This window comes from Lemur catta, chromosome 1 (genome assembly GCF_020740605.2).
Source record: "Lemur catta isolate mLemCat1 chromosome 1, mLemCat1.pri, whole genome shotgun sequence".
In the NCBI taxonomy this organism is placed as follows: Eukaryota; Metazoa; Chordata; class Mammalia; order Primates; family Lemuridae; genus Lemur; species Lemur catta.
Window position 1 is genome coordinate 1,875,683 of NC_059128.1, and position 12,452 is coordinate 1,888,134.

At 69.5% G+C, this 12,452-nt stretch overlaps 1 protein-coding gene across 1 annotated transcript in view; it reads right to left on the minus strand.

The window, feature by feature from the left end:
• Window positions 1-1,508: 1,508 nt before the first annotated feature.
• KIF26A (kinesin family member 26A) overlaps window positions 1,509-12,452 on the minus strand; it is a 36,554-nt gene continuing 25,610 nt past the window's right edge. The window contains 12 exon segments of the mRNA XM_045541418.1: window positions 1,509-1,772; window positions 1,992-2,142; window positions 2,474-2,491; window positions 2,620-2,825; window positions 3,546-6,279; window positions 6,281-6,301; window positions 6,896-7,058; window positions 7,360-7,522; window positions 7,686-7,869; window positions 7,970-8,232; window positions 8,550-8,643; window positions 9,289-9,501. Of these exon segments, the coding sequence (XP_045397374.1) occupies window positions 1,591-1,772; window positions 1,992-2,142; window positions 2,474-2,491; window positions 2,620-2,825; window positions 3,546-6,279; window positions 6,281-6,301; window positions 6,896-7,058; window positions 7,360-7,522; window positions 7,686-7,869; window positions 7,970-8,232; window positions 8,550-8,643; window positions 9,289-9,501 (4,392 nt within the window). The 3' untranslated portion in view covers window positions 1,509-1,590.

Below are 12,452 nucleotides of genomic sequence, written 5' to 3' on the forward strand. Positions count from 1 at the left end.
TGGGGACCACTGGTCCAGGGAATGGGACCACAGGAGAGACCAGCAAACTGAAGTCAGGACAGAGCCAGGCCCACGGCCGGCAGGGACTGGCCCCAATCTGATCCCACGGGAGGGGCTGGCCGTGCTGGGTGGGGGTCCTGGGCCTGGGCGTGCCCCCCCACCCCCCCGTGCGTCTGCTCCTCTGTTGCCAGAAAGGCCAGGAGGGAGCAAAGACCGGTGACAAGGCTCCCAGTGGGGGTCAGGGGCTGCCACCCCTGCCTCAATTTCCCCTGATAACATAACCCAGTGGAAAGGCAGCCAGGAGCCCACCAGAAAAGGCTGTTTCCCACTAGCCCAGCCCCCAAGCTGGCCCCCACCCCAGCCTGGGCCGGAGCTGGGCAGAGCCCAGAAGAGGAGGTGGGAGGGGCGGGGAGGACATGCAGGTACGAGTCCCGATCCCACCAATCCTGCCGCCTGCCACCCTCCCTGCCCGGAAGCCGTCCCACAGACCCCAGAGGGCAGCCGGCCGGGAGCGAGGCGTTCAGAGATGCCCAGTGAACTCAGCAACTGCGTGTACAATTGATGCATGTTTTATTCACAAATAAAAGCTGTAGCAAGGTGTTATCTACACATTTGTACAAACATCTGGATGCCCCCCAAAACGCACGACAGTCAGAAAGCACGAACCTGCCATGTGGGGACGTCACAAACACTGCAGGCTCACCCCCCATCTGCATTTGGCAAGAGCGCCTCCCGAGGAACCCCACCCGGCCCAGGGCACCCCCAGGAAGAGCCCGCCTCCCACAGCGGGGGAGGGCCCGGGCCGAGGGGCACCTTCCGTAGAAAACCGTAGAAACATAGATCATTTGTCTTCAAATCCCCACGGCAAATTCCGCATTTATAGACAAAATGATACAAAAATATGAACCTTCCAGAACCTTTACAAAACCCTTATCCCCATCTTTGTTGGCGGCGGTGGTTTGTTTTGTTTTTTGCTTGAGGTTTTGGTAAAAATTCCTGCCGTGGAAGAGGCAGCGTGTGCCTGAGGCCCAGCCCTGTGAGCTGCCCTCGCTGTCCCTCCGGGAAGGGAGGGAACCCGAGGTCGAGGTCGCCGTCCCACCCGCAAGGCCCCTGGCGGGGGTCTGTGCTGGGAACGACACGGACCTCCGACTGGGGGAACCGCTGCAAAGGGAGGTCGTGCTGAGCCCCAAGAGCCCTGGCGAGCGCAGGTCCGTCCTGCCGCACAAACTGCTCGGCATGCAGCAGGCGAGACCCACAGACGCAGCCGGCCCGGCCCGCGCCGGGGCCCGAGCACACGGCCTGCTGGTGTCTTGAGTCCGTAGCACCAAATGCAAAAAGGAGAAAAGTCACATCAAAGTCAAAGGCACTTGCGTTGTTGCTGGGCGGCCACAGTCTCCCGGTCTCTCGCGCACGCGCCCCGTCCCGCTCCAACCCCCAGGCGGGCTCCCCCCGCCCCTGCTCTCCGCTCGCAGGCCCCATCCGCGCCCTGCGCAGCCCCGTGTCCTCCTCCCGCAACCGCGACACATCCACGCTCCAACCCACATGCTGCCCTCACACCCTGCACGTCCCCTCTCGTGCCCGCTGCCAGCCTCAGACGTCCACCTCCTGCGGCCCCCGGACGGCCGCAGTGGCCGCGATGCTGATGTCGAAGCAGGTGACCATCATGACGTGGGCCTTGCACAGGTTCACGCACTGCTCCAGGGCCACCGTGGCTCGCTCCAGGGCCACCAGGTACTCGGCCGACTCGGGGTCCAGCTCCGGGTCCACCTCGACTGGGCAGGGGAGGACAGCGGGCACCCGGGTCAGGCGCGGGGTCGGGGCAGGAATGGCGTCCACGCCCCCGGCCTCCCCCACGGGGTGCGTGGGCATAAGCGCCAGGGCTCAGGGAGCAGGGGGGCCGGCTGCAGGGCACGCAGGAGTGGGGAGGGCCGGGGTGGGGCACGGCCGGGGTCCCACAGGCCTGCGCCTCCCGGGGGCCCGGGGCGACTCACACTGCTCCAGCCAGCGGCCGGGCTCCACCATCAGCCGGCCCTGGGTCTCGGCCAGCTCTGCGCACAGGCGCTCGTGCCTGGCCCGCACCTCCTGCAGCCGCTGCTGCCTGCGCTCCGCCTGCCTCAGTCTGGCGCCGACACACAGCGGGCCCTGCGCGGGGCGGTGGAGGACAGGCCTGGCCCCAGGGACGCCCACACCCCAGCATGGCGCCCGCTCCCTCCACCTGCCGGCCGGGCAGGCACACAGTAGGGCCTCAACGGCGCCGGGGTGGGGCTCCTGGGCCCCCACAGGCAGGGCCCTGTGCCTGTCAGTATGCGGTGCCCCTGGGCAGCCTGCCGCTGCCTGCCTGGATCCCGGCACAGCTCTGGGACCCCGACCAGGCAGAACCCCAGGGGACAGCAACGGTGGCCTCAGGACCCCCTCCAGCCACCCACCCGCTGCCCACGGGGGACATTGCAGGCTGGGCAGGGCCGGCTCCTACCTTCGTGTCCTGGAAGGGCTGTGGACGAGAGAAGGTGAGGTTAGGGACTGCCTGGCCACAGCCCCAGGGGTCTGGCGAGCCGTCACGTGGCCACCCAGCCTCCCGCCAGGGCTCAGCCTCCACCCCCAGCCCGCCACGGGCCTGACCTTGGCCGGGTCCTCCCGCGGGGCCGGGCGCGGCCGCTGCAGGCGCTCCACGTCGTCGATTTCGTACACCTTGATCTCGAAGGGCTCTTTGAAGGAGCTGGCCAGGGGCGGGGGCAGGTCCACCCACTGCCCGGGGAGGCTGGGCTTGCGGCCCAGGGCGGCGGCGTCCGGCAAGGGGGCCGGGATCAGGCGCCGCCTCTGCAGACCTGAAACAGAACCGGGCGCTGGGCGAGCAGCCGGGCCGGGCCCAACTGCGGGCTCCGGGGGCCCAGCCGGGGACTCGACCACGCCTGCCCCCGCCGCGTCAGACAGGCCGGAGCAGCACACGGACACGAGGACGCCTCTCATTGCAGGGACAGGAAACTGCTCTCCTGTCCCCCAGGACTCTCGGTCCCCAGAGCCGTGCCAGGCCCTCTGCCCTGCACAGTGACACCAGCTGCCCACACAGCAGTGCCCCGAGGTCAGCCCCCCGGAGGAAGCCCCTACAATCCCTACCTCACATCACGGCCACACTCTCACTGTGGGGATGAGGAGGGCGACCCCTGGGCCAGACCCACGGGCCTGCCTGGCTCCCCCGCCCGGCCCCAGCAGGCGGCTCCCCAGCCTGGCCTGGCACTGCCGCCCGCCAGGGCAGTCCTGGTGGGGGTCCTCTCCCAGCTCCTAGTGGCCTAGCTGGGCGACTGTGGGCCCGCGCTGGGTGGCTCTGACACAGACAGGCCGCCCAGGGCAGGGCGGGGCCCACAGACAGGGCTGCTGCTCCGGCGTTCACACTGCAGGGGCCTGAGCCACTCACACGCTGGACAGTCTGTGACCCGGCAGGGACCTGCACCTCTGGCTCTGTGCCAGCCACGCCTGTCCACCGAGCACCGCCAGCCCCGTGAACTGCAGAGGGCTGTGCGCACGGCGGGGCGGGCGCTGCCACCCACCTGTGGCCCTCTTCTTGGGGGACTTGAGGCTGCGGCAGCGGGCGCCCGGGGAGGCGGCCCCGCTCTCGCTCATGGAGTCGGGGGCGGAGGACGCGCTGCCGGTGGCCTCGCTGTCCCGCATCATGCTCTCGTAGCCGCTGCTGCCGCCGCTGTGGTAGAAGAGGGCCGTGCGGCCCATGGCGGGCGGGAGCTCCCCGCTCAGCACGCTGCTGTTGTCGCTGCCGTGGCCGCTGCTGTAGCGCTGGGGCCGCCGCGGCGCCGTCACCTTGCTGTAGGGGGAGGGCAGCGCCGGGCAGGCGGGCGGCCGCTCCTCGCCCGCGTTGGCGCCGCTGTCGTTGCCGCTGTCCGAGTCGGCCGCACCCCACGAGGGGCTGGCTCTGCTGGGGGCTCCGCCGGCCGCCAGCTCGTTGACGCGGCTGTGGGCGGCCCGGAGCGCCTGCTTGGTGCCCATGATGGTGCCGCGACCGGTCTTGGCCCCGACACCCGGCCCAGCCTTGGGGGCCACCCTGGCACCTGTCACAGGGCCGCCGGGGGTCCTGCCCGCCACAGAGGCCAGAGGCTTCACCGAAGCACCCAGAGCCCGTGACCCACCAGCCACTAGACTACGGCCCTTGGCCCCGCCAGGCGGGGGCTTGGGGGCTCCCACCCCCCTGGCCAGGCTGCTCCTGCAGGCAGGGGCCGGCCCGGGCGTGGGGCTGCCAGGCGGCACCCCCAACCTGGGCACAGCCCGGGGAGGTCTCCCGGGGGTTTCCCTGACCTTGCCGCCGTGGGCCAGGCCCTCGTACCGCTCCAGAGACCCATGGCCGGCGGGGCGCTGTGCCACCTCCCCCTTGCCAGCCCGGGCCTTCAGGCTGGACGTGGCCCTGGGGACAGAGTGGTCAGCCCGGCCGCTGGGCCTGGCCTCCTCCTCCCCGCGGAAGACGGTGGCAGCCCCGACCCGCGTCAGGCCCACGGCCTGGGTGGGGGCCAGGCCCGGGCCGCTCTTGTGCTCCAGGCTGGACTTGCGCACAGGCGGGGCCGGAGGGGCCGCCCCGCTGGGCCTGGGGAGGAAGCCCCCCTTGGCAGCCAGGCTCTTCTTGCTGGTGGGGGATGCCGGCGCATCCCCACAGGACACCGCGGGTGTGGTCACACCCAGCGTGGTGGCACCCCTCCGCAGTGGCGGGATCCGAGCAACCGCCTCCGGCCTGTGGACCACCCTGGCTGCCACCTCACACCCGTCCACCACCCTCTGGGCGCACACCAGCGTCGCCGGGGCCTCAGGCAGCCGGGGGGAGCCCGGGGTTGGGCTGGGGGCCCTGAGTGTGTCACAGTCACCCGCCCGGAGCAGCCACGGGTCCTCGAACAGGCCTCGGCCAGGCGGGCTCTGGCCCCGGTGAGCGCAGCCCGCGCGGCTGGCCGCTGAGGTGGTCCTGGGCTTCCGGGGCAGGCTGGAGTGGATGGTCTGTGCCGGGGCCGCCCCCCGAGGGGACCCAGCCTGGGGCTCCCTCCCCAGTCGGGCCGGGGCTGCCGCAGCCACCTCCCCAGGGTGAGGACTCCGGGCCGGGCCGGGGCTGTCGGCTCTGTCCTGCTGCAGGAAGCCGCGGCTGCCACCCTCCAGGGGCCCGTCCGGGGCGGGGGCATCGGTCCCTGCGGGTGAGCTGGGGCCGAGGGGAGGCTGCGGCGGGGGGCAGAAGGGAGGGCCGCCCAGGCCCTCGGGGGCGGGCGAGGTGTATGCATCAAACTCGTCGTTGATGCTGCTGATGATGCTGACAGGCCGGGAGCCCGAGGCCAGCGCCTGCAGGGAGCAGCTGCTGCCCAGGCTGGCCAGGCTGGGGGGCCGCCCCGCACCCGTGAGCCCACCCAGGGACAGCTCCTCCACCACTGTGAACACCAGCTCGTCCTCGCCGTTGAGCTCCACCGGCTGCTGCAGGGTCACCGTGGCGGTCAGCAGGCCCCGCTCCAGACGGCCGCGAGCAGCCGGGCGGGGGGAGGCTGCGTCCGGGAGCAGGGGGGCCCCACTCGTGCCCACGGGGGGCGTCCGCACCACACCGTCTGTGTCCCCTCCCCCAGGCTCCTCTGGGGCTCCGTCAGCCTCTGGCTGAAAGGGCGGAGGGGCCGGGCTGGGCAGCGGCCTCCTGCCTCCCCCTGCCGAGGCCTTGTCCAGGGCAGGCAACGCAGGCCGGGCGCTGCTGTCCTCCCTCTGGTCACCCCAGGCGCTGGCCGGGGAGGGCTCAGGGGCCCCCCGGAGGGTGTCCGGGCCGGGGCAGCCTTGAGGGGTGCCAGCCGCCGTCGTGAAGCCCGTGGCCTTCCTGGGGGTGGCGGCCTCGGGTGCCAAGGGCTTCCTGCTCCCTCGGGCGGGGCTGGCCCAGGCCCCTTCGGAGCCACCCGGGGGCCCCAGGGGCCCCTCGCTGCCGTCCATGCATTCCAGCCGCTCCTGCAGCTCGGCGAAGGTGCTGCAGCGGAAGTGGTCGGCGTCTCGCGGGCCGGTGGACGGCCGGCGGCGGCTCAGGGCGGGGATGATGGGCACGACATCGGGAGGCCCCTCGTCGTCAGTGAGCTCCCGGTCCGACAGCGCCGCCCCGCCCGGCCCCACGTAGATGACGGTGTCGCAGGACTGCTCGCTGCTGGACGAGTAATCCGGGTCTCGGGGCGGCCCGGGGCCCGGGCGGTCGGGGTCCTGCGCCACGGTGCGCGGGTGGAAGGGCCGCAGGTGTGGGGGGCGGCGGGCACGGCCCTCCTCGCAGGAGCTGTCCCCCGCCGGAGGAGCTGGAGGCGTACTGGGCGGCAAGGGACGCTGCGTGAGCCCGGCCTCCCTGCACCCTCTTCCCTGCCCTCCCACGACTCGGCGCTGTGGTCCCTGTGAGCAAGGCCACGGCAGCGGCCACCAAGCAAGTCCTGCCGAAGTCCGAGAACTTCGCTAAAAGTCTCGGGCAAGACCCTACGTGACTCTTGTCAGACACTTTGCAAGAAAAACAGCGCCCGCCAGTCAGCATTTGAGGGAGGGACAGAAGCTCAGAAAGGCAACGTGCCTGCTCACGGCCACAGCTGAGACCCAGGGCGCGGGTGGGGCGCCTGGGCAGCCCCCCGCTGAGCTGGCTGAGCAGCTCTCCCGCATCCCGGGCCTGGGGGCAGCAGGCTGGAGAGGGCCCAGCTCCACAAGCCCCCGCTGCAGGCAGTTCTGATGCGTCCGGGGACCGCGGGCTGGGCTCCCCGACCCTGCAGGCAAGGCTGCACGGCGCAGCCCCGTGCCAGGGACGCACAGCAGGCCCACCCAGGCCCACCTCCCGCCCCCTCCCCCACCACGCCCCACGGGGCCAGTGGGAGCCGGGTGGGATGCCCTCGGGACAGGAGTGGGCAGGAGAGGGACCCACCTTGGCCTTCCTCCTGCGCAGGCGGTGGATGCGGGCAGCGAGCTGCACGGTGCTGAGTGTCTCGGCGTGGTGGGCCGGCGCGTCCGAGACGTGGGCGATCATGGTGGTGTGGCAGCTGCTGGTCGCCAGGGACTCCCGCAGCAGCCTGGTGAGTCTGTGGTCCCTGGGGGCCGAGGGGGCTCAGACCTCAGCGTGGGAGGCTGGGTGAGGGGAACCCGGGGTCCGGTCTGGCATCCACTCTGTCCCTGCACCCTGGGCTCCAGCACCTGCCACCAGCCCCGTGCCAGGCCCAAGGCAGCCCCCGGGCATCCGGGCCCCTCAGGAAGGGGACGAGCCAAGAACCCAGGACCCCGAGGGCCCCCAGGAGCGCTGGACACTCCAGACACGAGGGCCTGGCCTCTCTCCAGCCGCTGCCAAGCCCCCGACCTGCGCCCACCCTGCACCTGCCAAGGCGCCACACTCACCGGTAGGGCACGTGCTTGGCTCCGTTGACCAGGGCCAAGATGACACTGCCCAGGGCCGACAGGGACAGACACAGGGGGCCCCCGGCAGCCTCCCCAGCCCTGCCAGGTGCCGCCTCACAGCTGCCCAGGTCAATGAGGTGCAGGCGGCTTCGGCCTCCGGACACTGAAACCACAGGGCAGGCAGCGACAGTGAGGCCCCAGGGCCCCAGGCCCGAACAGGAGTCCTCAGGGGACACCCCCGGGGGACAGTGGACGCCAGGGACCCCGGGCCTGGGTCTCAGCGGGCGTGCACGTCCTGTGAGCACAGCGCAGGGCGCGCCACCTACTCGCTCCGCGGCCGCACTTCTCCACGCGGTACTGGTAGACGTGCAGCGTGAAGAGCAGGTGTGAGCTGCACCGGGCGTCCTCCCCGCAGCCTGCGCGGCTGGTGCTGCGGGCGGCCAGCGCCGCGTCCAGGTAGAAGGCCGCCTGCTCCGCCGTGGGCGCCCGCAGCTCGCTCTGGTTCAGCAGCTGCGGGGAAGGCCGAGGCCACGGCACCTTCAGCGGCTCAGGGCCAAGCGCAGCCCCGGCCCGCGCCCCCCGCCCCCGCGGGACGGCCGAGTTGGCGCACCTGCGCCCCCCACGCAGGGTCCTCCCGCAGGTGCGCTCCTGGGGACCGGGCGTCCTGCAGGCTGCCGGAGGCCACCTCGGCCAGCAGGTCCCGCAGGCTCTGGTCGCGGCCGCACACCTCCACGGCCGAGACGCGGATGGAGAAGCGGGCCCCCGTCCTCTCCTTGCGCTCCGTGACGAGCCTGAAGAGCCAGGAGATGGCGCAGGGCACGACGCCCAGGCTGCGGGGCGAGCTGTCCTTCCCGATCATGGTGTACGACTTCCCTGCACACGGCGCGGGCTCGTCAGCCCCCACACGCCGCACGGCAAGCCCTGGAAGCTGGGCCAGACCCGGGGCCAACTCCCCAGCCCTGATGAGGATCCTCAGGGCCAACCTGGGGCCACTGAGACCTCAGGGGCCTCCTCTGATCCGTTCCAAGGCCTCTGCCTTCCAGCTCCGCAGGGCTTCCGCTTCCTCTCCACGACCCCGGGCCCCACACGCCCACCCACTGCCCAGATGGAGAACCCTCCTCCCTCCCCGCCTGGAGTGGAGCCAGCGACCGCAGCAGCCAAGACGGGTGTGGGCAGGACGGCACACTCACCAAGGCTCATGTGGCCAAAGGAAAAAATGCAGCCGTCAGCCCCGCTGACCACAGACTGCAGCACGTCGGCCACGGTCCCCGAGCAAACTTCCGCCTAGGGAGGGGGACAGAGGATCAGGCAGTGCCAGGGCTGGGGCCTGCGGCCACCTGCCTGCCACCACATCTGCGAACCCAAAACCTGTCTGTCCCTGTCGCACCTAGGAGTCAGCCCACGCTGACGGCACACGCAGGACCACAGATACATCTCCCATGTGCACACAGGGAGCACGGAACACACGTGAACGGGACACAGACTATGCATGGTGAACAGGGGATGCACCAGCCAGACACGTGTGCACACGCAGACACACACCCCATGAAACACAGACGTTCTGCAGCCAACGTGCACACATGCCAGGGATGACCACGACATGCGGTCTCACTGCACACGGCACACGCAGGGAGCACTGGGTGCCCCTGTGCTCAGGGCAAAACACACCACGGCTCAGAAAGCTTCCAAGCAGGGTGGGCTCCGAAAAGCCAGGCGTTTCCCTAGCGACTGGGCCGGCAGCAGCAGAAGTGACTGGGTGGAGCCCCCCAAGGGCAGACTCGGCGGGCACCGGGCCAGCTGGGCCCCACTCTCCGCCTCCTTCCTCCTCACCCCTCGCGGAGGGGCCAGCACAGATCTGTCCCTGGTCCTGAGCCAGCGGCGGCCCCCAGGCCCCCCGAGGATGCCCACCCAGTCCTCCTGCTGCTGTACCTGCTCGGAGTCCTGGGGGAAGACGGCATCAAAGGCAAACAACCTGGGCACCACTGCGGTAGCGGCTCGCCGGGAGCCTGCGCTGCCCGGGGGACCGGCGGCCGGATCATAGAGGGTCACCTGCTTCTTCCGAGCGTCCACCTTCAGGAAGGATGTGGACTCGGCCGAGCGCTGGGCCCCCTGGGCCGGCCAGACCCGCAGCACGACCTTCACCTGGGGGAGGAGGCGGCACACCTGAGCTAAGTACAGGGCGGGGGCAGCCGCGAGTTGGGGCGGCCGACCAGGCCCGGCACAGGCACCCATGTGGCAGGAACGTGGACGCCGCGGCCCTGCTCTGGGATGGCATCCCACACGGGGTCGCAAGGCAGGGAGGAGACGAGCCCAGGCACAGGGAGGCTGGCCTGGCACGGGGCACAGAGGGCAGGGGCAGCAGGCTGCAGACCCCTGAGTGCGCAGAGGGGCGCTCGGTCCTGCAAGGCAGCTGGGCCCAGGCCAGGGCGGGACAGAGCAGGACAGCCCTTGCCCGGCCCCCGACGCTCTCCCATCGAGGGACCCTCGGGCCCCAGGCCAAAGTCCTGCAGGGGCCGAGGGTGCGGCAGGGGCGGCGGGAGCACTCGTGGGATGGGGGAACGATGCCTCATAGAAGAGTGAGGGACTCGGAGCCCAGGGAGACTGTCAGGCAGCTGCCGCTGACGCACGGCCAGCTGGGAAAGCCAAACCCACACCCCGCAGACCGGCAGGACTTGGGTGAGCGGAAGCGGGAGAAAATCCCATGAGAACGACAAACTCGGAGGCAAGAGAAAAGGAGGCTGTGACCTCTGCACCCCTCTGCCCCGCGAGCCGTCCGTGCGGGCTGGGGCACTGAGGCCGGGCGGTGCAGGGTGCACAGGGTCGGGGGTCAGCGGCAGGAGGGTGGGGCTGGGCTTCCTGGCCGAGCGCCCAAGGCCCTGGCAGGTGACGCGCGGCCCTGGCTCGGGCAGCGTCAACGGTGTCTCCGACACACAGAAGCAGATCCCAGCCCGTGCGGGGCTCGGGGAGCCCTGGAACGCCGGCCCTGCGCCCGCGAGCCACCCTGGGTCAGGGGCCTCCTCGAGGACAGCACCGTCCACCCTGCGATGAAATCTCTAATTTCTCCACTACGGCGTAAATCAAGTTACCCAAGACTCATTTCAGAGCCAATATTTTTCACAGATTTAATTGTAAGTGACAGATACATAACGCCGGCAAAATTGGTTTACCGTGGGTAGTGCGTGCGGGCGCCATCCACTCCCCCTGGGCGTGTGCAGATTGATATGCAAACCTCTCGCTCTCCGCTCTCCGGGGAGGAGCCGAGAGACACTTTCCATTGTGCCACTCAGAACCCGGGCTGCATTAGGCGAGAATCGATTCTTTTATTCCCCGACGACACAAACAAAACTATTTCATTTCCAAACGCTGCTGCAGAGCAGACGAAAACGTGCACTTCCCGGTAATTTTTGGCAATTTTTGGCAGCATGAACTCCTCGCCACTTCGAGAGCAGAATGGCTTCTGCACATTTGAGAGCGTCCCCGGGGGAAGGGGAGGCCCGGAGAACCTTCAGTCCGGCTCTGACACCTCCTGACAGCCACCCGTTCGGTGGCAGGATTAATCCTAAAGCCCGGCCTCCCGGGGAGGGGACTGGGCACAGCAGGGCACCGGCGACCAGCCTGCCCTGCACTGCCCCGTGCCAGCGCCAGGCCATTGTCTGCGAGAGAGAGCCCTGTCATTACCCCGGGAAATGACAGGGTCTTTGCCGGAGACAGGCCTGTCAAGGCTCTCCCTAAATGTTCAGATATTACAAAGCCGTGCTGAATAGCTGCTTGGTAGGGAAAAAAACACATTTTGCATAAAAAAAGGGCTTCCAGCTCCCAAGATGTGGCCCAGGCAGGCGAGGGGGAGGGGCGCTTCTCGGCACCCACCCAGAAAGGGATGTCTTCTTTAATGCCACAGTGTGATGAATTATCCTAAGTAGCACATTAATGTCAGAAATTGAGCGTAATCTAACTTCTTTTCAGCGACAATATTAAATGCCTTTCAAGCGGTATTTCTGACCATGTGACATTGGCGCTAATAACACCCAGGGACCTGCGGAGGGGGCCCAGTGGGGGGCTCAGAAAGCTGGTGGCCAAGGGCTCCTTGTCTCTGGGGAAGGGCTGAGTAGCTGGGGAGGGGGAGGGGGTGGTTCTGCCACAGAGAGGCGGGAGAAGCCCCCCAGGGACACTTGGGTGGGCAGAGCAGCGGCAGTTCCATGCTGCCACGTGCACAAGGGGGCCGGGAACTCCTCAACCTCCACCCCGCACCCCTGCCTGCAGATGGAGGGGCCCAGATGGACCTGGCTCAGTGGCCAGGCCAAGGTCAGAGCCAGGAGTCCGGCGCCCGGCCGGAAGCCCACACGCTGCCCGCCTTCCCTGGGGCCCCGACCTCAGCCGTCCCTCCCCGGGTCTTGGCACACTCCGCACCCCACGTGGCCAGCAGGACCCCCTGCCCTGTCTAAGGGGCTGTCCAGAGGGGAGAGGACGCTGGGGTGCTCGCGTCGGCCAGGCCTGGGCCACCCCCCTCCTGAGCCAGAACACAGGGCTGACGCAGGAGGAGCAGCCCTGCGCAGGGCACAGGGACACAGGGTGGGAACCCGCTCTCTGCCCCGGGACGCTAGCAGAGCTGGGCGTGGGGAGGTCCCAAGGCGCAGGTGACCTCTCCAGGCAGCCCCCGCCCCTGGGTGGGGCAGAGCAGTGACAGTCGGGGGTGCCAGGACACAGAGCTCGCTGACTTAGGGTCACTGACTAGCGGGTCGTACACATCAGGGACGCAGAGACGGCCCAGCCAGCGTCCCCACTCAGATGAGCAGGGCCCGGGGCAAAGGAGATTTAGCCATTTCCGCGAAGGTGGGGGGGACGTGCTGGGTGGGGACCCCGAGTTGGGGAGTTCCTGAGGTGCACCCCCAGATGCGCACGCAGCCCCAGCCACGGCCAGCCACGGCCACAGGGCAGCAAGAACCACCAGTTCCCCCCTCGGGCCCCAGCACACAGGCCACCCAGGGCCACCTGTGCCCTCAGACCCACTCCTGGAGTCACCCTCCCGAGGGACCCACCAGTGCCAGGACCACAGGCCAACACCGGCGCAGGCCCGAGCCAGGGTCCCGCCCACG